The following is a 24,323-nucleotide window of genomic DNA, read 5'->3' as shown; positions in this document are numbered from 1 at the left end:
ACCATCATTTCCTTTGCAGGTTCAGATGATTCCGGTTACCCTGGTAACCTTCATTCCTCAAGTTAGTTTCCCTTGATTATGCATAAGTCACTTTATGTTTCCTATCAAACTACTGCTCGTTCCCTTTCAGGCCTTCCTCACTGTCTGTTTCCTTAGTTCACTTTGCACCATTTAATTCCACAATTTCCATTTCACACAGAGCAGGAGAAGGAGTTTGAAATGGCCTAACAGTCCTTACTCAAAGCAGAAGTTGACATCAAGCCTGGCAGTTCCCCCCACTAGCTAAGCTCATCGATTCATAGAGCACAATAATGCTTCCTTTACACTAGGAGTGTTAGTTTGGGGATTATGCTTGGTGACTTTTCATTTGGCTACAAAACCCATCTTTTCCTGAGCATGCCCTGCTTTGAGTAACCAAACTATCTGCCTGCTTCCTCACATACACATCTTACGACTCATGTTTCAGGCCATTTTCTAATTAGAGTGTTCTCTGTTGTTTTGGAAGCGGTGGCGTTGTTTCCTGTGTCTCTTCAAACGTGTCTCTTCTTTCCCTTTGCCAGGCATGGCCAGCCACCCGCCAATACCTATCTTGGAACTGGCAGATCACATTGAAAGGTTGAAAGCAAACGACAACTTGAAGTTTTCCCAGGAGTATGAGGTAATTCAATGTGCTTTTCTGGATCGTGATATCAACAGTGTCTCTCTGTTTCTTTTGGACCATATTCTGGAAGATAAATTTAATCAGGTTTGGTTTTTTTTTAATCTTTGAACCTGGCATGGAATCAGTTATCACAATTCTATGAAAGAGCCGACTTACAAGTGTACGTGCAATCAATATAGTAGTTAAATGTTTGAAAGTTGAGTAGTTTACATGAGGCCAATAGCACTTTAACAGTCACTGCCATCGAGTCCGTTCTGACCCATAGCATCCGCCATGGGCCCTGTGGGTTTCTGAGACTCTAACTCTTCACTGAGTATAGAAAGCCTCACCTTCTCCCATTATGTTACTTAATGAGGTTGATTTAGCTTTTCTGGTATTGTCAATGCTTATAGAATGTACTGAATTAATAAGTAACGAAATATACTGTATTGGTACCAAATGGAAATCCTCATTGAGGGGGGGAAAAAAGATTTCAAGACAGAGTAGATTTGTCAGTACTGTGGAAAAGTATTTTAAAAGTGCTCCTAGTCAGTTTTCCATGACCTGAAAACTCTTCCTGTGTTTAATTTTACTCTTCAATCTAAAACCATGCAAGAATGAATATTGCAATGGCGGCATGTTCGCACTGCAGCCCCGGTGGTGCATTGATGAAGAGTTCAGCTGCTAACTGGCAGGTCAGTGGTAGGAGTCCATCAGCTGTGCTGATGGAGAAAGAGATGGGTGACAGTTGTAGACACCCTGCGGGGAAATTCTCCTTTGTTCTCTAAGGCTGATGAGCTGAGGGTGACCTTGATGTGTTTGTGTTTTTGTTGTTGTTGTTTTTCTTTGTTTAACATATTGCCAGAAAGTGGCCTGTTGTTTGGAAAAAAGGATGACTTGGTTGTGGAATAAAAATGTCAGAATCTTTATGGAAATTCAGTGCAAAATCTGGATGGTGAAAATAAGTCTGTGGGTATGAATTCGGATCTCAAGCAGAACATGGTAAACCTAGATTATTTCTGGTATTCCCTAGCAATGGACCCATCGCCAAGCCAGTTCATCAATAACTGGTAGACAGAGCATCATTTTTCTTGTCAGCCAGTTTAATTGAGCAGAAGTTAAAAATGCACAGCTCAAACCTTGCACATGAACCAAACAGCAGACATTGTTGGGTAGTTTACATTACAAAGTGGTCAGGTGCCTGAGAAACCCAAAATGTACTGTGAGGGTTTGGGATAGGTTTATTTAGTGGGACTCTGGCGATGGATACCTTTACCTTTCTTGGTCTCTGTGGGGTCATCATTAAAATGAGACGTTGGGCGGAATCATCCCAGCCCAACAACCTCGACCTTGACCTTCTGCCTTGGAAAGTTCTTTCATGACCACCCAGAAGAACCCCAAGTTAAAGTAGCTGGTGGGCTGATTCATGTAAGAGGCTCTGAGAACAATAATGTGGAGCCATGGGGCCTGCAGCATTCTGGGTAGTTGCATGACTTGCCTAAAACCTCTAAATATTCAGGTTGAGATCAAATAACTGTGATGGGAAATCACATCAGATCTGTAGATCCCGTGCATGCCCATCCTCAGGAGCTAGAAAACCAGTTCGTTCCTTGGGAGGCTTCAACCCCTTTGCCAAACATTTAAAAGGCCACAAAGGAGGATTCTGTTTCTTTGTTCCCTTTTGGGAGTGTTAAGTTGTATTTTCCAATGTTTGGTTCCAACCATTCAGGGGAACATTTTTCAGGTTTGGGAATTTCACCTTAGATAATGAATTGGCTTCTTTTTCTGAAATGACCCCCATCTTTATTTCTTCCCTGTTCTTCTACTTGGTTTAATGCCCCCTCTTAAATTATAAAGTATTTTTTAGACCCATTCCCGTGGGTTCTGGTTTGGGGCTTGGGGCTGCAGGTTGAGTTTCTGAAGCGACAACCAGGCCCACGAAGACCTGTCGAGGGGGGCAGCGTCAACTAATGCTTTGTGATGTTTGGGCCAATCAGCTGTTTCTGTTTCCTCAGGCCTGTGGTCACGAATGCCGCAGCCCTTCTTATGATTACCTGTTATGTGCAATTCTCTTCCTGACCTCTCTTCATTTGTGATAACAAAGGATGTCATGAGGCACAAAATCAAAAGCTTCGCCCTGCTCATAAGCCACTGATTTCATACCCCAGCTGGAGAGCTTGGGACCGTAGTTGCCTCCTTCAAGCAGGCACAGCACGGAGAAATCTCAGCTGTATCCATGGAATACCGTACATGGCCCCTTTGAACTCTGAAATTTCTTCAGAGATGCTACAAGAAGAGTCTCTAAGGCTATTTATTTAGCCATGAGATCTTGAGTGCTCATTGAAAGTAGTTCTGAATGGCCTACTGGCGACTCTTGCATTAAGCACTCCCCTAGTAGCCGTTGACATGAGAGCCCACACCGACTCCGATCGTTCTTCACAGCCTTGCTCTGTGATAACAGCTCCCTGGGCATGAATTAACTGGACTGGGCCTTAACAGCCATGAAGGAGATAGTTAATTTTGCATTCATCGGTGTAACCGGATTCAGCCTACTACGTGACTATTCCAGACCACAGAACAGCACTACTTTCATTATTTTTTAAGTTTATTTCATTTCTTGTTCACAGAAAAGCTGGGTGGTTTGCTTCTGAAAACTCAGTCATGAAAACCGCTTCAGAGGGCACTGAGTTATTGCTCGTGGTGGTGGCTAGTTTGGAAGATGCTAGTGATAAGTGTCGCACAGTATGATGAATGTGATCAATGCCATTGATTCATACAGAATTGTCACAGATCATGTTAGATATATCTTTAATATGAAAAAGAACATGCTGTGTGGTCCAGTTATCCTCTCACTGTGCCAAGGATGCCAAGAATCAGGAATCAACCGAAGACAACTTGTGATTTTCTGTATGACTTTGAATCCACGCGCCTTGTTTTCAGAGAAGAAAATGAAGGAAAGGAGATTGTCATGACTGTCCAGCTTCTAATTGTGTTTGAATAATCACTGTAAATTCAGGTTTACTTGGATCTCCAAAGATGTATGATACTAAATATGTCAAGGATAAAACAGGGGTCGAGGGCATAGAAGCTATTTGTGCAAACACTGAAGTCAGAATAGGAAGAAAGAGGCTTAGATTGGATCTCAGGCCTGTTAGATCATACAAGAGACCTTTATTGCAACGGGAATTTAACTCGGACAATGGATTGGATGCCTTCTGGAAACAAGGAGACTGAAAGATGAGTATAGCCCTTGTACCTTGTACCTTTAACACACATTGTAGATTTTCATCTTCTACTGTTTTAATGCCAAGGCTTATTGGAACCAAAATAGTTTGGATTTGAGGATTCCACCTACATTGCAAAGACAAACACCCCCCTAAAATTGGTATGGCTTTCAGAGCCAGTGCATCAGCCTGGTGAATGTGTGCATGAACCAGAACAGTATGTTTAGTGGGCTTCCTTCCATTACCTAAACCACCTTTGAGATAATGCTGACATTGATGGCCCCAAGCGTATCTGAGGAGAACTGCACTGCACACAGTAGGTCTTTCACTGCCTGGTGGTCACAAGTAGATTGCCAGGCCTTTCTTCTAAGGTCCCCCTGGTTTTGACAAATTACATCAAAAGATCTCAAGCTTAAACGTACCCAAGAGACCTTTGGAAGTCTATTTCAAGATCCCCAGCCCCAGCCCCAGAAATGCTAGTTTGGTAGGTCAACAACGGTACCTGAAAAACTTCATGTTAAAACCCACTTCGAAAAAACTACATGGGGACCACATCTGACCTTTGCTGACCTCCCAAGGCTGATTGTCCCAAGCAGGGGTCAAACATGCCTCCAAGCTCCATCCCTTACCCTTTCCTGACACCAAATATGGAACTGTGTACTTCAGTGGGCTCTGTCATTCATTTCACGGAACTCACAGACGAAGGGTATGATGATGGGGTTTATATGGAAGTTAACAGTTACAGTTCAGGTGAGAAATGCTCAGGACACAGTTGTTCACTCAGGACAGTTTCTTCTCTGCTGTGCCCACAGGTAGACTTCTCAATGGCCTTCAGCCTCTTGGCCTGGACTCTACTCTGCTCAGTGTTACAAAGCTTATGGTTACCAATGAATGCCCAAAGGGCATCACACATAGAGTCACTCAGCTTTATTCAGCACCTTGATCAGCAAACTCAGCTCCTCCATTAAGTGCCTAGAGGCACCCTACTCCACAAGCTAGCCTCTTGCTCCAAAGCACTCAGTTTATTTGCTCTGTGGGCTGGTCCATTGTTCTGTCTCATACTCTGATTCCTGATTCTGCTGCACCTCTGTCACAATTGTCTCTTCAATCAAGGAGGTTCAATTCTCGGGATCTCAGGGTCCAAAGGATGTGCTATATTCCTGGGTCTTGTCTCTTGCTGAAAGGGAAATTTTCCTTTCCTGCTTCTGAATTATCTAGTTTAATACCCAGCTAGAGGGCAGTCATGGTTCACTCTTTTTAAGTCTCTCACAGTTGAATGATACCATCCAATGAGTATCTTTCTCTCCTTCTTACCCAAACCTATCAGGAAAACATTGGTTGCTGGATGGGAGTAACAAAGGCGGTGGTGAGAAGAACCATATTAAATAATTCCTTACATTGCACCACTTCAGTTGATTTGGGTATAGATGGACTTGAAGGCTTTACCTTAAGAAATATTGATTTGAACGGTGTTTCCCAAAGTGGGTATCACCACCGTGTGGCGGTTTTCTGGAAGGATCAAGGGTAGCTGCAAAAACAGATATCCACACTTTATCCTGAATTATGGACTCTAGAAAAAGTTCTTAATTGCGAGGAGGGTACTGAGTTTTGGGGGGTGTTTTGTTTCTGAAGAGGGTGGGGTAGGCCAAATAAATTTGGGAACTTACTGTTTAGAGTATGACCTAATGGCATGATTGCACAATCTCTGGTTCACCATTGCTGAGATGGCAGAGAAACCAGCAGTGTCTATTCATGCAAACATCCATCACTGGTAACGTTATAAAACAAAATACTAATAGTTGAGTTTAGATTGTATGCCAATAACCAGAGCTCCTAGATTTGGGGAATAAAAATATTAGAGTTTCACTTATTATGGAACCTCAGATGAATCATACCACCCGACCTCAACGATTTGAATTGGGAATGGGATGGGTGTGGAGATTTCCAGAAATTCTCTCTGGAGCTCTGTCCTTCTCCCTTCTTCTGACTGGCTTCTCCCCTGCCACATACATATCATCTTCACCTACACGGGAAACATGAACACTGATCCTATTTCTGTTTATCGTTTGGCCCCTTGGAGACAAGAACAGAAGTTCTCTCCCCAGTCCAATTCCAAATGAAAGTGAGCAACCTTTGAACTTAAATGGACTCACTTCGTTGTAGAGACTCCCTAAAAGACCTAGCATCCCACTGGCGTCGATCTAAGGCCAGCCTGGGATTGGAGAGCAGGATGCTACGATGGGAGAAGGCACCGGTGGCACAGTTGTGATTGAAGAGAGGTAAGAAACCCTGCCATTCCTGGACTGCTTACTTGAAGAACCCCTTTTCTTTTCTGCTGGTCATTTCTGTGTCCCAGTAGAAGCTTCTGCGGGCCAGGCGCAATACCTTCTGTCAGCTCTTGGCCACCCTGCCACCGTTCACTTCTGGGCTTGCAGCAGGTGATCAGCCAATGTGTGTGCCTGGATCCATCTCGTAGCCCATGAACAGTTCAGAGACACTCTTGGTTGTGATGGAATTGCTCACACCAGCAACAGGAGCGAACAGAACAAAGAGCGGCTGCAAGCAGAGCTGCGTTTGCCAGCCAGCATCCTTACCTCATCTGCCAGCAACAAACCCTTACTGGCAAGTTTTTTTTCTCTAAGAAAATAGACTGTTATTATCTTTCAGCAGGACAGAAGTAGATGCATTTCAATGCAGCCCCCTCCGATTTAACGCCAAGGTACCTATTGATTTAACTCCTAGAGCTGTTTGTGCTGCAAGGATGGGTCTTCCTGTTGGCAATCTGAGAAGATGCTTCCTTTGTTCGGGCATGAAGGCCCCGCCTGGCTGTGTAAGATGTAAAGGTAGAGAGAGCCCCTTCTCAGCTGGCTGTCATTCTGCAGCTTGTAAACAAATCTAGCAGGACACAAAGACACAGTGAGCTTCCCTTAGGAGAAAGGCCCGCATCCAGAGACAAGGTGTGTGGCTGTGTGTTTAAAGCCTTTTATCCTGTCTGAATGTCTGAGCTTGCTACAACCCAAACTGCAGCCACATCCTCAAGTTGCAAAGCCCCGTTTTGATTTAGACTTTGTTTTCATGTTTGTTCTTTTCGACCCGGTTTCATGTAAGTGCAAACATTCCCCTTTCCAAAGCTAAACGCCATGTCTTTCATCCTTGGATCTTTTAGTATCTTGCCTTCTGGGAGCCGAGCTTGACTTGAGGGGATCTCACTTAGGTCTAGTTTCTCGCACAATTCCACCGTAAATAATTGGCCCTTGGCCATCACTGGACATTGTCCAAAGTGTCTTCCCACCTGTTCCCATGTGGAGCGAAAGGCTCTCAGGAAGCAATTATTTCTGACATCTCTCTGGTTCCTAAGCAAGTTTTCAACTTCAAAGAGATCTTAGCAAGAACTGAAAACAAGGGGGAAAGAGGCCGCTTTTGGGGTTTGATTTTTGTTTTTAAAGGAAGTTGGAATCTTCCACGTGAAGTGCTAAGTGTGCGCTCAGAGGGCCATGGCGCTTGATGAAGAGGGTGTCTGAAGTCGATGGAAACCAATTTCCTATCTTGACTCTTGCCATTTAGTAGCTATGCAGCTTGACCCTGAACCAGCCACTTTTCCTTTTGTATATAGTCTTTGTTCTCTCTCATTTAAGATGAGAAAATGAATATCTACTTCTCATGTCCTTCGGAGCATGAAGACAGTGAACTTCCGGACCCTTTGCTTTTCTGTACAGAGCAAGCCCTCAGTACACTGAAGTTAGCTCGTCATGGTAAACTTCCATACTTATGACCTACCTGCTCATGACTTAATAACATGCTGTCTTTCCACAAGGTAACTTAGTCCAGCTCTTCTAGCATAATCCCCTCCTTCTCCTTCCCCAAAGAAGCTCTCCGAAGGCCAGTCAAAGCAGGTGGTCATGATGAGGGGTGGTTGTGAAATCTGCTGCATTATCTCACCTGTTGTACATAGTGGAAATTTGGAGCAAAACGAATTGGCATTGAGAACCCAGAGAAGGTCATTTGCCCTGATGGGCAAAAACGGCCCTGGTGTTCCTATTGGAAGTTTAATGCCCTGAGCTCCCCTGATCTTAGTTTGATTGCCTATATCTGTTTGGCAGGTATCTACGGGAGAGTAGAGCATTGTTAAGCGATATACTCTACTTTGAATAAGCCTACAGTCTCCAGGGAAAGACAGGAAGATGGCCAAAAATTATAGGTGACTGTAGGGGCCTTGGGTGATAAGAAGAGGGGGTCAGGTCAAGAACCTTCCCAGGGGAGCATCCACATGGGAGAGTCCTCACAGACATTTGTTGGAGATGCAAGATCATGGCTAAGTTAGATGCACATGCAAAAGTGTGGGGAGCAGAAGCAGCCAGGTGAGCTTAGAAGACCTCCAGTGGGGGGGCAATACCTACATCACACAGTGAGTACACCCTTGGAAAAGAGCAAGACCCCAGCTGAAGAGCCCTTGTTAGGTGATCTCACAGTATTTTCCAGTCATGGAAATCTCAGCCTGCTTCTACTCCTGACGCTGCCAGTACCACAGGAACCGGATGGATGCATCACTTACATTGCTTACAAAACCAGCTTGGTAGGGATGTGGGGAGCTTTAGTGCAATAGCTACAAGGAAATAGAGCATCAGAGAGCCTGTTATTACCTAACATCAAAGTACTCATATAACTTTCCTTATATCTGAATTAATTTTTAGATTAAAAAATCCTGATGATGTTAGCACTTGCCATGGCTTTTCTAGTGTAGCTAAAGAGTTAGGAATTCTTAGGAGGGGGATGGATACATTATTGGGCACACTTCCAAGTTTGGGGAGCACAGAGGTGATCCAGGAGAAGGAAATACGCATGAAGCCATGTGCATGCATTGGAGAGACTTGGTTGCAACATGGGAAACATCCTCTCTTACTCATCACAGATAAACAATTGGAGTTTAGGGCTTTGTAGGCATCCTCATCAGAACTGCATTATGTCTCCCTTACTGCGTCGGCTTTCCACATAATGGACATTCGTGAGTCACCCAGAAGCTCAGAGGAGTCCTTGGTAAACTATAGTCCCTCCCTCCCTCCCTTCCTGTCTTCCTTCCTTCCTTCCTTCCTTCCTCTCTTCTTCCTTTAACTCTGCCTTTCTCCCTCTTCCCCTCCCTCCTTATCGTACTCATTTCTTCTTTCTTTCCTCTTTCCCTGTCTCTTTTTTTCTTTTACTTTCCCTCCTTTTTCTGCCAGTTTTGCAGGGCATGTTCTCAACATATTTGGGGTATGAAAGTACATACATTCTAACCTGTAGAATAGTAGTGTAACATTTTTATGGAATTAATACAGTCCAGAGAATGCTTTGCATACATAACAGTGTTAGCAAACATTTCTGTAGCACTTATTACGTGGCAGGCATGTGGCAGGTTGCGTTCGTTCTTCCTGGTGGGGACCATTTGTTTCCCTGTGCCGTGGACGAGGCTAGGGAAGCAGAGGAAGATTGTGTAACTTGGTCAAGGTCACACATCTCAGGAGCCCACAGAGCTAGTGTATCAACCTGTGTGGTTTGGTCTAAAGGTTATATTCTGGCTGCTACAAATAGTTGGCCCTTGTGGTAGAATTCCTTTCAGAAGAGTTTTCATTTTGATCTCAAGATAACTTTTAGATCATTGTCATTTTCTACTGAGATCATCATAAATAGTATTCCTGAGCATCCTCTGATCCCTGGGTTTGGCATTTTGACCTCCGTTCCTGTTGTGTACAATTATTTTTTATTTCCAATATCAGATAAGTTATTTGAGATTATTTTTTTAAATTTTTGTTGAGGATCTTGTATACCCTATCTACTCCTTTATAATACGATTTCTCTTTAAATAAAAGTTAGCAAGACTGGCGATTATGACAAGCTACAATTCATATTTGACATTCACTCCTAACCTTGTCGACAAAGATGTTCAGAGTAGCGAGGCTACGCATGGATTCACCAACCTGCCTTCAGAAGGTTCCCTGTACCGTGGTGACTCCCCGTGACTTCTGATCATGGGAGAATCGAGTGGCGAGGAAGCAAATGTCGATGCTTGAAGAGACTGAGTATCAAGACCCAGTCCTAACCCCCAGAGAACATTTGAAATGGGCTTGTTTCTTGTCTTGGCCTTTGCGCTGTGGACAGCATTCCCTCTACTTCTCTGATCTGAAAGGAGTCTTTGCCAGGGGAAGCCAAAGCCTGGTGAGATGCCCTCTTCCCTCGCTCTTACCCCTCGGCCTCCAGTTTCCCTCAGGTAGAACCTTGATGACAGGGAACGTGGTACACCACAATCCACTAACCATCGATCGTTCTAAGAAAATAACGTAAAGTGGCCATTTGCCCATAAGGTATTTAAAGCATTCTCTCATGTGTAACCCTCTTTGAGATATTTGCACTCAATTTAGCAAGGAAGAGATGAAAATACAGCTGCTAACTGATGTGAAACGATGGAAAGCCATTCGTTCTCCGCCAGGAGTTGTTGACCATAGTTGCAGATGACAGGAGCCCAGAAACTCCCTGTCTCCTTGCCCCTCTCTCCATTCCCTTCTGGGTTTCTGCTGCGCAGTACTCTTTGCTGTCAGCTCTGGCTTTTATGTCCAGGAGAGGGAACAGTTTGCAGCTGCGTAGAACCTGGTGAGTTCCACCGGCCCGGGATTGATCAAACACCAGAGGGATGAGGGGGCTGAGGGACCCACTCAGATTCTGTCCCTCTAGCCCGGAATGATGTTTCTGAAGCGGGCATTGACAGTAGACATGAGGATGGGCGGATTCCCCTGCCACGCGGCCCTGGGTGGTTTCCTTCTTTGGAGCTGCCCCACCCCCACACTCCTGCAGGCTTGGGTCCAATCTCATCGATTGGTATTCTCCAGCCAGGACAGGCAGATGTGGCGATGTGGCTGGAGAGACACCATCATCAGCATAGGCAGTGAGCAGTGACGTGCTGCTCCCCTGGGCATTCCGAGCAGTTCGGGTGTTGCATTAGGGAAGGTGGGAAAAGAGTCCGCAGTCTCCCCAACTCCCACAGCAGAGAACTAATTGACCTCCAAGCCACCTATCGCAATGTGAGGGGAATAAAAATCGCCACCGAACTGGGTGTCCCTGTGCAAATGGGCATTGCTTTCCATTTTGGTTCCTTTTCTCTTCTTTCTCGATTGGCCCTTGCTGTCACGGCTCAAGGAATTCGCCCATCATCCTGAAACACAAACCAAAACAAAATCCTGGCAAAAATTCCACAGGGTTGAATCCAGTGCCGGTAGGTTTCCATCGTGAAGTTCTATTGAAAGAGTCCTAGCATTTCAGCCCTCCCGTCTATTCCTTGATGCGGAGACATTGCCGGGTAGTTCGGTGGCTTGGGTGAAGCCAGACAGTGAGTTAGTATCGGCCCCTTGCCCTTGGTCAGTTCTGACTCATTGCCACCTCGGAGACTAGAGTAAAGGGCTGCACAGGGTTTCCAAGGCTGTAATCTTTATAGAAATACACTTCCTCACCCTTCTCCATCAAAGCTGCGCTCCACGCATTGAGTGAAGTCATGCTGACACAGCCACCCCATGGACGGAGGACCACTGCCCTGTTGGTTTCTGAGGCAATAGGTACTTACAGCAGCAGGAAGTCTCATCTGTCTCCCAGCTGGTAGTTTGAACTGCTGACCTTATGGGGAGCAGCCCCCCATATAGCCCCCTACCCCACCAGGACTCCTTGTAAAGCAACGAGTTCTAACTTTGGGGTTAGCAGTCAAGCGCTCAATCATGGAACTGCCAGCACGTCCTAAAGACAAACAAAATACCAAATGTGATGACTTTTGTTGGGGGGCTGGGGGAGGAGACTATAGTAATACACCTCAAAGGCCGGTTATGTGAAACATGAAAAAGATGCCTTACTCTCCGTGATTAGAACGACTGTAAGAAATGTGGGAGCCATTGAAGATTATGTTAAAAGGGGTAATAACTTTAAAGGAATGAAGTACTTTTAGGCTGAACGAAATTAATTTGTGCAGTACACATGATTTCTTTATCATTTTTAGATTGATATGGTCCGCATACCATTGTATTTACCCTTTTAAACTATACAATTCAGTACACGTACTTCATATGTTCATATGAAGCCTATCAGTGCTGAGTTTGACAAACATAAACTCAAGAACACTAGTAGTTGTTCGTCTTTTTATTGCCTCTGGTGATGGTGTGTATTTGTTTGTTTGCATTGTTTTTAAACATTTGGGGCAAGGAGGGAAGGTTCAACTAAGGAGTCCCTGCATGGTACAAAGGGATAAGCTTGCAGCTACTGACCAAAAGGTGGGTGGTTCTAATCCACTTGGCAGCTGCTCGAGAGGAAGGCTTGACAGTAGCCATGGACAGCCTACGGAGAAAGTTCCATTCGGCCATCCACGGGGTCACTGAAGGCCACATGGGTGAAGCAGAACTGCTTGGGTGGGTCTGTGTTTAGAGAGTGATGTTTGAAAATGTTAGAGACTGAAAGCCTGACCACTGGGGGAAGTGGCCACTGTGAAGGGTAAACAGGTTTCGTCACCGTGTATCTAGCTCATTTGATTTTCACTCGCCTGTGCTTGGTTTTATTTATTAGTTATTTGTTTGTTTGTTTGTTTGTTTGTTTATGTTGAATCATTTTATTGGGGGCTCTTACAACTCTCGTTACAATCCATACATCAGTTGTGTCCAACAGATTTCGTACATATATTCCATCATTCTTTTCTAGACATCTGCTTTCCACTGAGCCCTTGGGATGAGCTTCTCTTTTTTTCTCTGCCTCCCCCATCCAACCTTAGTGGCTCCTTGATAGATTGTAGATTGTTAATTATTTTTAAATCTCACACCAACTACTGTCTCCCTTCCCCTCTGGTTTCTGCTGTTCTTGCCCCTGGATGTGGGAGTGTGTGGTTATGTGCCATTAATTGAGATTGGTGCCCCCCTTCCTCCTAAACTCCCCCCCTCCTTCTCTCTACCCTTTTGGTATCTCTGTTGCCTGTGCTTGATTTTAAGAGTTCTGTTAGCACAGTAGCTTAAGCATTGGGCTACTTACCACAAGGTCAGTGATTCAAAGCCACCACCTACTTCACAGGAGAAAAATACGGATTTCTGCTCCCATAAAGAGGTGTAGTCTTGGAAACCCCAAGCAACAATTCTACTGTGATCTATAGAGGCAGAGTAGACACAGAGGCAATGGCGGCTCTGGGCTAGCTGCTGAATTCGTGTCTCCGGAAGGGAGTGAAAAGTCGGGATTCTTTTTATTTGTGAATCTTCCACTAGAATTGACCCTCCCTGAGGGTAGGGGCTGTGGTTGGGTGTTTTTTGTTGTTGTTGTTGTTGTTGTTTTTTCAATGACAAGCATAAGAGCTGTTTCTGAATATCTGCATATGTTTGACAAATGAACCAGGAGCCTGGCATGCTCTCTGCATCTCCTTCTTCTCAAGCATAGTCACGTGCTACCAGGATGGACTTCATTTATCACATCACCAAAACAGATGCTTCATTAGGTTAGACTATCATTGTGCTGCCGCTGAGGTTCTGTGGGGACAGAGAAGCAGTAACTTCACGGGCAAATGTCTTCCATGGAGGGGGAGCATCCGCCTTGGCTTTCGTGGTGACCCTCGCATGGGCCAGATAGTTTCAGGACCTTGCAGGTAACCAAGAAAGCCAAAGGCTAGTGCTCTTCCTCCATGGAAGACTTTTGACATTGACTCCCTTACCATGACCCTGTCCACGGATGGAGAAGTCACCCCCTCGTCTGAAATACAGACACAGAGAATGCTGACTACACGACTCTCTTTCACTCTTTGTCGGCATCTGTGGGAAAAGATGGGAAATGACCTGGGCTGTCCACGTCTCAAGGCCAACTCAGGGCTGGGGGGATGGGGGTGGGGGTCAGGTGGGGGGCGAGCATCTTTCCCCAGAGTGAAAAATCTGCCAGAGTTTGACAGGAACTCAGCAGTCTTGATATTTATCTCCCTGCAGTGTGATCATAAAAATATTTGCATGAGAAGAACATCTTTGTTTCCTTAAGACTTCATCTGCTCCTGCTACTCATTTGCTCTTGAAAAGGGGAGTTTAATCCTTTGTTTTGGATCTATAATCATTTCTACAGCAGCCAATTGTGATGCCACAGACCAAGGATTATCATTTTCCAATAGAGAATAAACAAAGAGCTTCGAGATGCAAAACTGTTCATTCCGTCCAGATTTCCCAGAAAACATTGGAAGAGCAATTCTGAAAATATTAACTACCTCTACAAAAAAACATCCTGAAGCATTAATACCCTTTACTTCAAAGGGTTGTAGCCCTTGCCAGATTTCTCTTTGGTTTACCTCATGGAGCAGACATTTACTGAGGGATAACTTTGTGCCAGGTACTTTATTCCACTTGGCGGGGAGGGGAGTGAACAGATGAATAATGTATATGCCTAGCCCTTGACTTTTAGGGATTCCTTCTGTTTGGAGCCAAATATATAGCCAAAGCTATGATCACTGGGTTTTGTTTCCAGATTCTGAAATCATGCAGCTATGATTTTTCACTCCAGTGTAATAAACAGGAAGGACTTGGATTTCTGTCTAGATGAATTGAACCCATCCCGCGAGCCTGACACAGGATTGTGTGATTTCCTGACAGTCAGTCCAGCGCTTTCACATCCAGTCGATTGTTTGACTGCTAGCAACTATCTAAAGTGCTGGCAACCTCGCTGAAATCTGTTCCTTACGGTTGATTCATTTGCTACGTTCTTGGAAAGAAAAATAAATCCTTCAAACTCTCCGGTTTTTGGGCCCATTTTCAAGGAAACACATATTTCTCCTTTTTAGAAGCTATTGCTCGAATGTATGTTAAGTAAGATTAGGGAACACATTTGTTCTTTATGATACTTCTCTGGCAGAGCTGCCGAGTGTTCCTGGAAGCGGTGGGAGCTGTTAACAAGCACAAACCAGTTGTCATTTTGACCAGCATTCCTCTAACTGGGTGAGAAGTGCGCCTCCAGAAAGAAAGTGGGGTGCAAGTGTATCACAAGGATCTCTTCTTCCTCGGTCACTGCAGAAGGGGGCGGTCGCTGTGGTGTGCAGTCCAATGCTTGTGTTAACTGCTGGTTATCCCTCGGCCCCAGGAACAGAGAGGTAGAGTCACCGAGGCTCAAACAACAAAGGAGTTTATTGACTAGCTCGAGCTAGGGCCCAAGTGCTAAGGTAGCAACGGCAGTGGCCACCAAAGACGAGGACCCCGGCCTGGGGCACAAGCCAAGCTTTTATACTCTACAGGTTACGTAAACTGGGTGAAACTATCCCCCTGACCCTCCCATAGTTCAGTGACTTCATCCGGAGACAATTGGTTGTGCAGGTCTTTTTGGTTGGCTGGCTCCACTCTTGGGATGTTCCAATTGTGGTCACTCATGACTTTCCAGGTGTGGTCAGCGTCATTGTGATCACTTGGGCCTTTCCAGGTGTGGTCAGCATCATTTTGGGGGAGAGGGTGGCTTTGTTAGAGAAATGAAACTCAAGGCTATTAGAGAAACGAAACTTAGGCCTGCCTTAAGAGGCTTGGCCTTCCATGGAGTCACCACTGCCTTCCAAGTGTCAAGTCATAGCAACCCCCCCACCCCCTCAGACAGAGCAGACTGCCCTTTAAGGTGTTCTTCAGGACATATTTGGGTTTGACTTTCTATCATTTAAGATTGTTTAGCCTCTTGGCATTGTGTTTGCCTCTTAAATGATCAAAGCACACCCTCAAGTTGGAATAAAGAAGGCACTGTATAAGAAAGATCAGACTCAGTACCCGGATAATTTTTCTTAATAAAGGATGGGTGTTTTAAATGAACTCACAGGTAATTGTACTCATGTCATTTCCATGTATGTTTTTTTTTCATATGTATTGAATAGCTTCATTGATAAGACACTTGATTTTGAAAAGGAATCATTTTCCTATCACGTGACCTGTAAATTGACAAGTTTATATCATCTAGATAAGATATATCTACTCAGAGCGTCCTTCAGTGGCTCTGTGCAGGAGTATTTTTATTCTTCTAGCTTTCCTTGCTCAGCTTGTGTAGCTGTAATAGACAACAGCTTGGCCAATGGGTTTTTTCATCATCCTGATGATACACATCATTGTAAAGGTCATATTTGTACAGCTGTCAGGAGCGAAGGGGAAAATAACGTGAAGATTGCATCAGCCACAAACATGTGCTTTTTAAGGCTCTCCAGCATCATTTGGCCGATCAAAGTTAAGTACCATAAAGATGAAAATCCCAATTTCAAAAGCCTTTCAGGGAAACTGAGTCAAAATTTGAAATTGTCCAAGACATATCAATATAAGTAGTCGACAACCAGCTGCCCTTTTTGTTGTTGGAGGCTGTGGAGTTGGTTCCGACTCCTGGCAATCCAGGCACCCACTGCCCTGTCCCGCGGGGGCCTCCGGCACCAGCTTTGTTGTCTTTGAGGGTGCCGCTGTTGCCGGCCCGGTGTCAGCCCGTCTCTGTGAAGGCTCTTCTCTTTTTCACTGCCATTCCGCTTTCCCAAGAGTCTTTTTCCAGGGAGTGATCTCTCCTAATAACACGTCCAAAGTACACAAGACCAAGTCTCACTCCCGTCCCCTCCTACCCGCACGACACTGTTCATTTTATGAAATACTCAGATATATATTACGCACAGAAAGTCGGTGTTCTTACCTTTAAACAGTTGAGAAAATAAGGAGTAAACAAATGAATGAATACATGATAATTAAACCGTTTTGAAGGGGGAAATACTAACAAGGTCCTAGATGGCTAATTGTTCAGGTGGGTGGTCCATGTTGTAAGTTACCGTGGGAGGGTACACTGGAAGAATGGAGGGGCGCGATGGGCTGGAGTGGATTGGAGGAAAAGGAGCTCTGGCATGAACCTGGAAAGACCGGCTGTGTGGCATCGTCACTCTCTAGCCTTGGCAACCCTATAGTCCAGAGAAGAACTTCCCAGTAGCTGAGCACCCAGTCTTTTCTCCCTTGTGGCTGCTCGTTTGCACCGCCAACCTTCAAATGCGTAACCATTGTGCTACTACGGTTTCTTGAAAGAGGCAAGAAAATCTGAGAAAGTGCTCTCCAGGCAAGAGATCGTTCCAGTCTAAAGAAGTCAGACTGGAGGACCTCTGAAACAGACAAGGGGCTTTGGTGGCTCAGGGTTAACATTGCCATTGTCTCTGGGGGACACCCCAGTTGCATCCCCAGCCAGTATGGAGCCACCAGCTGCCTTGTCCCAGGAGACCACCACAGCACTCACAGATGGCAGGGGAGCTTCCAGACAGAGACAGACTAGAAAGAGCATCAAACGATGAAAACCCATGGACCGAGATGGCACAGGACTGAGCAGTAGCATTGCCTTCTGTTGTGTAGGGCAGACCATCCCCAAAGTTGGGGCCAGCTGCTAGCAGCAAGGACTGGCTAACCACATAGCGAAGAACTTGTATTTAGAGCTGTTCTCCAGGCCTCCTTGATTATAATCAGCTCAATATTTACAGAGTCTATGGGCACACTGAGAAGGATTGTGTGGCAAACCCTGACTTGAAAGAATCTGAAAGCCATCACAGGACACAACACACCATCAAACAAGTCTGCGAGAAGTAGAAACGGTGTTATAGAGGTCTGACAATGAATCATCCAAAGCAACACAGCGAGCTGTTTCCAAGAGCACGCACGCTTGACTGGCACATGCACTGCTCACTCACCTGTGTTTTTACCAACAGGTGATGTTGCTCTCTGGTCGGGGCACACGTAGCATGACAAAACTTGGGAATAGTGTTCAAATCCCTCCTGTATCTCCTTTTTGACTGGTGCAACCCTGCACATTGAGCCCAGAACCGTCTCTGTCATTGTAGTTAACAGACTTATTGAACGATGGGTGGTAACATGCTTTAGACATCTGCCTTATTTTCTCTGTGTGTGTGTGTGTGTGTGTGTGTGTGTTCAGATTCAGTAAAGTACGGTTCTGTGGTGAAGCCGTGCAGTCCTTTGTTAATGACAGTTTTATTGAAGACAAGCTTTCAGAAGGATTCTACTAGAAATCTTTTAAAATTGCCATCCATTAAACCATCAGGATGGTCATTAAAACTGGTAGCGCAGGCTTGTTATTCATGAGTTATTGGTCGCCCCTTCTGCGTGGTTTCTGCCAGTACTCTTCTACTCTTTGCTCCATTATGGCAGTTCATTTCCAAGGAATGACTGTAGAGCATCCGCTTCCTTTTTCTCACGGCGGAATGTATGGTGTGGGCGTGATGGAGAAAGAGCGTTGGTGGTGCTCTGAGGTAGCCATTGGTCTGCTTACCACAAGGTAGACAGTTCAAACTCACCAGCCACTTTTCATGGGACAAAGACCAGGGTGTCTGATCCTGTGGAGATTTTTAATCTTGGAAACCCTACATAGGATCACCATGTAGTAGTCATTGGTGGTGGTGTGAAAGAAAGATCAAAAGAAATAATAAGATGTTGTGGCCTTTTCCCCCTAAAAGAAGATCCCAATTTTTCATTTGATAAGAATTATGTTAACATTTAACTACATTGAAAGACAAAGATTTTTTTCCATTATCAAGAACTTGTGAGCATTAAAAAGTAATGTGAGATGAATGTATTATGGACCCAAAATTGAGAGCGACATCAGGCGTTTAATTATTTTTTCTCATCCTTGGTTTTGAAAGTCAGAATTAACCTTTGTGGTCGTTCATTTGAAGCGATGGTTTTTATCAAGACACGGTTGTACAAGGAGTTCAGACTTTAGCATCAGAAATTCCCAGATTCACGTCCCAGCTCCACTACTTTATAGCTTACCAGGGTGACTTTTGGAAATGGCCTGAGCTCCTCTAAGCCTCATTTTCTTTACCTATAAAATGGAGATAATAACAGTATCCACCTCTAAATTTGTCTTAAAAATTACATGAGAATTACTCCATGATCAGCCTGTATCATTAATTAGAAAGCTGTATACAGTAGGATATAATCTTATCTACCTACAAGAAGTCATGATAGGGTTTATGGGAGTTGTCCTATACCCAAAGGCACCTAGGGAGATGCATGCATTTTCATTAGATGGGGATGGAGTGGGTTGGAGCGATTTGTATGCGATTGTTTGGCATTCTCTGTATTCTATCTTACACTGAAGAAAACTTCAGGTTTTCCCGTATTGCTTTGGATGACCAATGTCTGAACTAGAAAAAAAAGATTTGAAAGGCATTGACTAAATGTTCATAAAGTTTTATTCAAATTTCAGTGTGGAAATTCAGCTGTTTGTCCCCTCACCACTCAAGATAACTATGAGAAAGGAAATAAAGTTGCTTTAGCAAAGCGACCTTTTTTTAGTAGGCAAATCAAGACAGCGGTAAAAAGCCTAAAATACATCTGCCTAGGGGAAGGGAAGAAAAACAGGAGGAAAGACGTAATAAACTTTAACGTTGGGTTAGAAATCTCTATTTAGTCCCCCCCTCCCCCCACTATCATGATCCGAATTCTACCTTGCAAGTCTGACTAGACCAGAGGATGTACACTGGTACAGATAGGAACTGGAAGCACAGGGAATCCAGGGCGGATGATCCCTACAGGACCAGTGGTGTGAGTGGCGATACTGGGAGGGTAGAGGGAGAATGGGTTGGAAAGAGGGAACCTATTACAAGTATCTATATGTGACCTCCTCCCTGGGGGATGGACAACAGAAAAGTGGGTGAAGGGAGACGTCGGACAGGGAAGGATATGACAAAATAAACAATTTATAAATTATCAAGGGCTCATGAGGGATGGGGGAGCGGGGAGGGAGGGGGGAAAATGAGTACCTGATGCCGGGGGGCTTAAGTGGAGAGCAAATATTTTGAGAATGACAAGGGCAATGAATGTACAAATGTGCTTTACACAATTGATGTATGTATGGATTGTGATAAGAGTCGTATGAGCCCCTAATAAAACGACAAAAAATTCTCTATTTAGTAAAGTAGAATCACTGAAAACACTCAGATAATCGTTTTAAAACCCAAAAACTTCTCTATTTGGTGTTTCAGGTTGTCCCTGAGGTTAGGAAGGCTTGACTTGTCTACTTCCGAATATACCTCTCTTATAAAGCCCATCATATTAACAATTCCAGGTTCCTACAATAATTCCTGATAACAAACAAGTGCTACCTTGCAGGTGCATGGACCATTATTATGATTATTGTATGATCATATTAAAGATGCTTGGTGCATCTGGAAGTGGTTGTTCAGTGTGCTTTCTGCGTGCTCTAGAACAGGTGCTACAAGCATTAGGAAGGCCTTTATTCTAAAAGCAGTGGCATCCAGGAAAATGTTGGGAATATTGAGACTAGCATAAGAAGTCTGGACTAGCCCTGATTTTAACTTTGTGTGTTCTTTGTTCGAATGCTGATTTGAAACAGCGCTCCCGAAAGGGATCCTTTCCACAAGTCCCGCACTCCAGGTAGAGAAAGAGCTTATCTGGACTCTGTGCGGTTGAAAAACAACCTGACTGTTGTTTTTTGGTTCATTGTATCCTTTTGACTCCCTTTCGGGTCTCGTTAGCATGCTTGGGTGAGCAAACCTCTGGTGTTGTTATGTTGTGGTTCCGTGTAATGACTGTCCTTAGCCTTTGAGAGAATAGAACGACCAGATAACCAAATCCTTTTCCCACAGTGGATTCAAAGCATCCACCTTTTGCTGAGCAGCGTGCTTAACTGTTGCACCATAAACTCCATCCTGCGTGAGATAAACGGAATTCATCCTTCCCACCAGGATGCGATGTATAAGCAAGCATTTATCACCTGGCTGCCTCCTGTGGTGATTCCTCTCACACGGCTGAATGGTTTCCTAGGAGCCTGGTTTATCTCTTTTGATTTACCACATATTGATTCTAATCATGGAGATAACGAAATTACTGCTTTAGGTTATCCTCTCCAAGGATTTGTTCTAGAATGTTATCGGAATAGCTAACCAAACCATTGGCCAGCATATACATTGCTTACCAAAAAACTGGGTGATGGGGGAAAAGTACTCCATACCAACACGTGGAAACCCCTTTTGCTACCTTTGATCACGTGGCACTTTTACAAATTCTGTACCCCTCTTGTTGGCAGGTGTTGCTTAGAGACATAGTGAGCCATTGTGGGCAGGGTAGAAGTGCCCCATATAGGGTTTGCCAAGCTGTGTTTTTTTTTTTTTTGGTAGCAGATTGCCCATGTTTTCTCCTTCAGGAGCATGCAGGGTGGCTTTGAACAACTGACCTCATCGGCAGCCAAGCACTTAACCAATGTACCAGCAAGGGTGCATCCCTTTGTTCGTTAGCAAGGAGATTCTCGAAAAGTCTCTGCATCCGTCCTGCAGGGAGCATAGACCAGACAGAGGTGCTGGCCAAGGATCAGCCTCATTAAAATGTTGACAACACATCAGACAAAGGGAAAGGAGAGGGAAGAAGGCTCGACCCTTGACACAGGGACAGCCTTAATAGAAAGAGAACCAGCCCTGGAGCTGGCCAACAGGAAGCCATGTTGGACCAGACCTGCCAAAACTAGCCAAGGGCGAAGAGCGCGCTGGCTCCCTAGTCTTCGCCCTTCCCACACATCCCACCCCAAACCTCCAGTCCACTTTCCACAGCATAGCTGCCTTCAGCTGACCCAGGCTCTCCTCTTTGAAGTCAGTACTCATTATGTCAATGACAGGGCTTTACTAATTGAGCAAAATACAGCCCTTTCCAAATATGCAAACATGGGGCTTTTTCAAATGGATATATATTCATTTGCCATTTTTTGTAACAAACTGGGAGAGAGTAAGAATACAAATACAAATGAGTGAGGAAGAAAATTTAAAAACAACAAAAAACTTCCCTGCAGAAATACCAGCAATGGCAGATTGATATTTGAGACCTCAGAAAGTGCTGGAGAAATAACTGGGGCCAACCACAGTCAGGACCACAACAGCCTACCATTGGAGAACTGTGTGGAAAAACTCGGTTTCTCTGAAAAGGTGGGGCAAGGGGGTGGAGGGCTAAGAGTCATTGAAAGTTCAGTTCTCTACACAAAGGATGGTTACCCTGACCCATAGCTGAGCCTGCCAAGTAGCTGGTCTATTGCTTCCATGTAATTAGATTTTTTCTAGATGTTTCAGAAACACACAGAAGAACAGGAGGTATCTTTCTATCTTTTCTGTGGTTTCTCTTTGATGAGCCTCTAAAGGGAATATTCTGAGGCTTTTCTCTTGGTGGAGGTGTGGTGGATTGGAACATAGAGCAATTAGTATTGTGTCGTGTTTTGCATATCTAAATTGTCCTTCCCTTCCGGCTAGAAAAGTTGAACTTTGCAGGAACAGAATTAAAGGGCTTAGCTAAGATGATGACCGGCTTTTTATATAATTATATATGTATATGTACATATATCATTTTTCTTTTTCAAAAAGGTCATTCTTGTGTCAGATGTAACTTTAGGTATGGTCTGTAAAATGTATGAGCTCATTGTGAAAATATATGAACACTTGTTTAGGGTGTAGAATTGTAAATAGAAGAGAGCAGTCCCCTCAATTGTTATTCCAAGATTTCCTTACAGTGGTCCAAGAGAACTAGGGAAGCATACTCCCGACTTGGAGCGATGGGAGCATAGCATGGTGGCTGATGCGCTCTACCTCAAGGGCAGTACCTGAGCCTCAAACCTGGCTTCCTTGCTTACTGCTGGTGGGCTCTGAATTATGTAACACTTTAGTATCTCTGTTTCCTTATCTCCTGAATTATAACAATAATAGGAACTACTTCCTAAGGTCTGTGAGGGAGAGAAATGCTTTTTCCAAAGAATTTGGACTTTGTTTCCTTTGAGCTTTGATATTTCCCAAATGATGAGAGCACCTTTGTGATTCATAAAGACTCCTGAACCTGACAGTTTCTTTATACAAATGAGCTGACCCCTCTTGGGTGGGTCTAGCCCTGCCAGGAAAACCCACCATGTGATACCAGTTCAAGTTCCAGGGTAAGGCAGTAAACTGAAGATTAAATTCAAAGAAGTGGGTGATCATGCTGTATAATCCAATCCCAGTGAACACTCTGCTTGGTGGGGCACATCCATGCACAAGGGACCACAGTAGGTCCTTGCGGTCCGAGAACCCTGTGCACGGGGGTGGGAAGGGGTGGCCCTGCCAGACATCATCCTGTGTGTCCTTTCGTGTCTTTGTTGCTGCAATAAAATTAGAGTGGTCAGGAAGTCATAACGTCCCTGAGCTAAGAGTTGGAATCACCTGGATGACAGTGGGTGTGGTGTTTGGTCTCGTGGGACCACTAAGTGCAGCTGCACGAGGTCAAGAAAGTGGACAGGCTCTAAGTGGGTGACAGTCTGCCTATCCATAACAATCGGATAGGAGTGAACTTGAGTTTGGCCTCATGGGCCTTGTTTTTTGGAAAGAGGGTAGCTAGCAGCTTCCCTTGGTTCTGAAGGAATAAACCACTGGACCGCTACACAGAGGCTGCCTCTGCCTCATTTATGTAACGGTTGCTGGGTCAGAATTGGTTGCTGATGCTGAAATCAACTTCTCCATCATCAGTCTCCCTGTGGCCCATCATGAGCCTCATGGAAAGGGTCACAGCAAGACAAGTCAGAGGGCAGAGTAAGCAGGCAAATCAACTGTGCCACCAGCTCTCAGCCAAGCCATTGAGCTTTGAGAATTGGGGTCACATTCATCTCAGATCCCATTAGCATAGATCATTGTAATTTTTATTTTCTTCGGCCAGTGTTATTTTTCCTAAATATGAAAGATCTTCTGTTACCTCATCTCTTTCTAGTCGTTAGTCTAATTTATAGAGTCTTCTGCCCTCAGCCTTCTGACAAGCCCCCAAATGAACGGCCAGCGCTGCGTGTTGTGAAAGGTTCAGTCCCACAAATACAGATGGATGCGTGCAGTGCGCCACACACACAAGTCAGCGCTCTTTAATCCCTGTTGGTTTGACCCGTGTAAAGCGCATATGACTCTAAGCCGCTCCCATCTGTTTTATCATCCATGGGAAGGCAACCTTCTTTTTATAACTTGACTTCTTCTGTAATTTCCCTGGAATGACACAGCTGGTAACTTTGGAAGAAGAGAGAAATATTCGGACAGGCAAGAGAAAGGGAAGTCCCATGTAGGGGTGGGTCTGCATTGTGCAGCAGCTTTCTGGAGAGTTGAGGAGCACTGTGACATGGGAATTCCTAGCTGGGAATTTGTGGCTCCGGTGGTGTGCTTTTCATTTCTGGAGCCGTAAGTCTCCCAAATGCCTTCTTCCTTCCAAACCATCAACTCTTGATCATATGTGCCTCTTGAAATGGTTGGACATTGACTATTTCGCCCTGGTACACTGGTTCTGTGTCAAATTGCTGGCATCTTCTTTCGATGCTTCACGAATGGCTCGTGATTTTCCTGAGGAGTCTTCGATATTGCAGCCTTAGGCTCGAATGTCTTTCTTCGGTTCTTGCCGATTGAGAAGTGCCGAAGATGTTCTTCGCTCCCGGCCACTCCGAGTCTTCACAGT

General features: G+C 44.7%; 1 protein-coding gene across 45 annotated transcripts in view; it reads left to right on the top strand.

Annotated features, from left to right (window-relative positions):
* The window catches only part of PTPRD (protein tyrosine phosphatase receptor type D), a 995,611-nt gene that overhangs the window by 874,140 nt on the left and 97,148 nt on the right, over positions 1-24,323 (top strand). For 28 of the 45 annotated variants that reach the window (XM_045289116.1, XM_045289139.1, XM_045289138.1 and 25 more), the window contains 2 exons: positions 20-61; positions 561-658. In XM_045289116.1, the coding sequence (XP_045145051.1) occupies positions 20-61; positions 561-658 (140 nt within the window). The remainder of the gene's footprint in view (positions 1-19; positions 62-560; positions 659-24,323) is intronic. The other 17 variants (XM_045289153.1, XM_045289151.1, XM_045289150.1 and 14 more) reach the window with 1 other exon arrangement.

The sequence above is a fragment of the Echinops telfairi genome, unplaced genomic scaffold (assembly GCF_000313985.2).
Source record: "Echinops telfairi isolate 266 unplaced genomic scaffold, ASM31398v2 ScPeMD7_25;HRSCAF=90, whole genome shotgun sequence".
Taxonomy (NCBI): Eukaryota; Metazoa; Chordata; class Mammalia; order Afrosoricida; family Tenrecidae; genus Echinops; species Echinops telfairi.
This window is presented reverse-complemented; position numbering and strand designations above follow the sequence as displayed.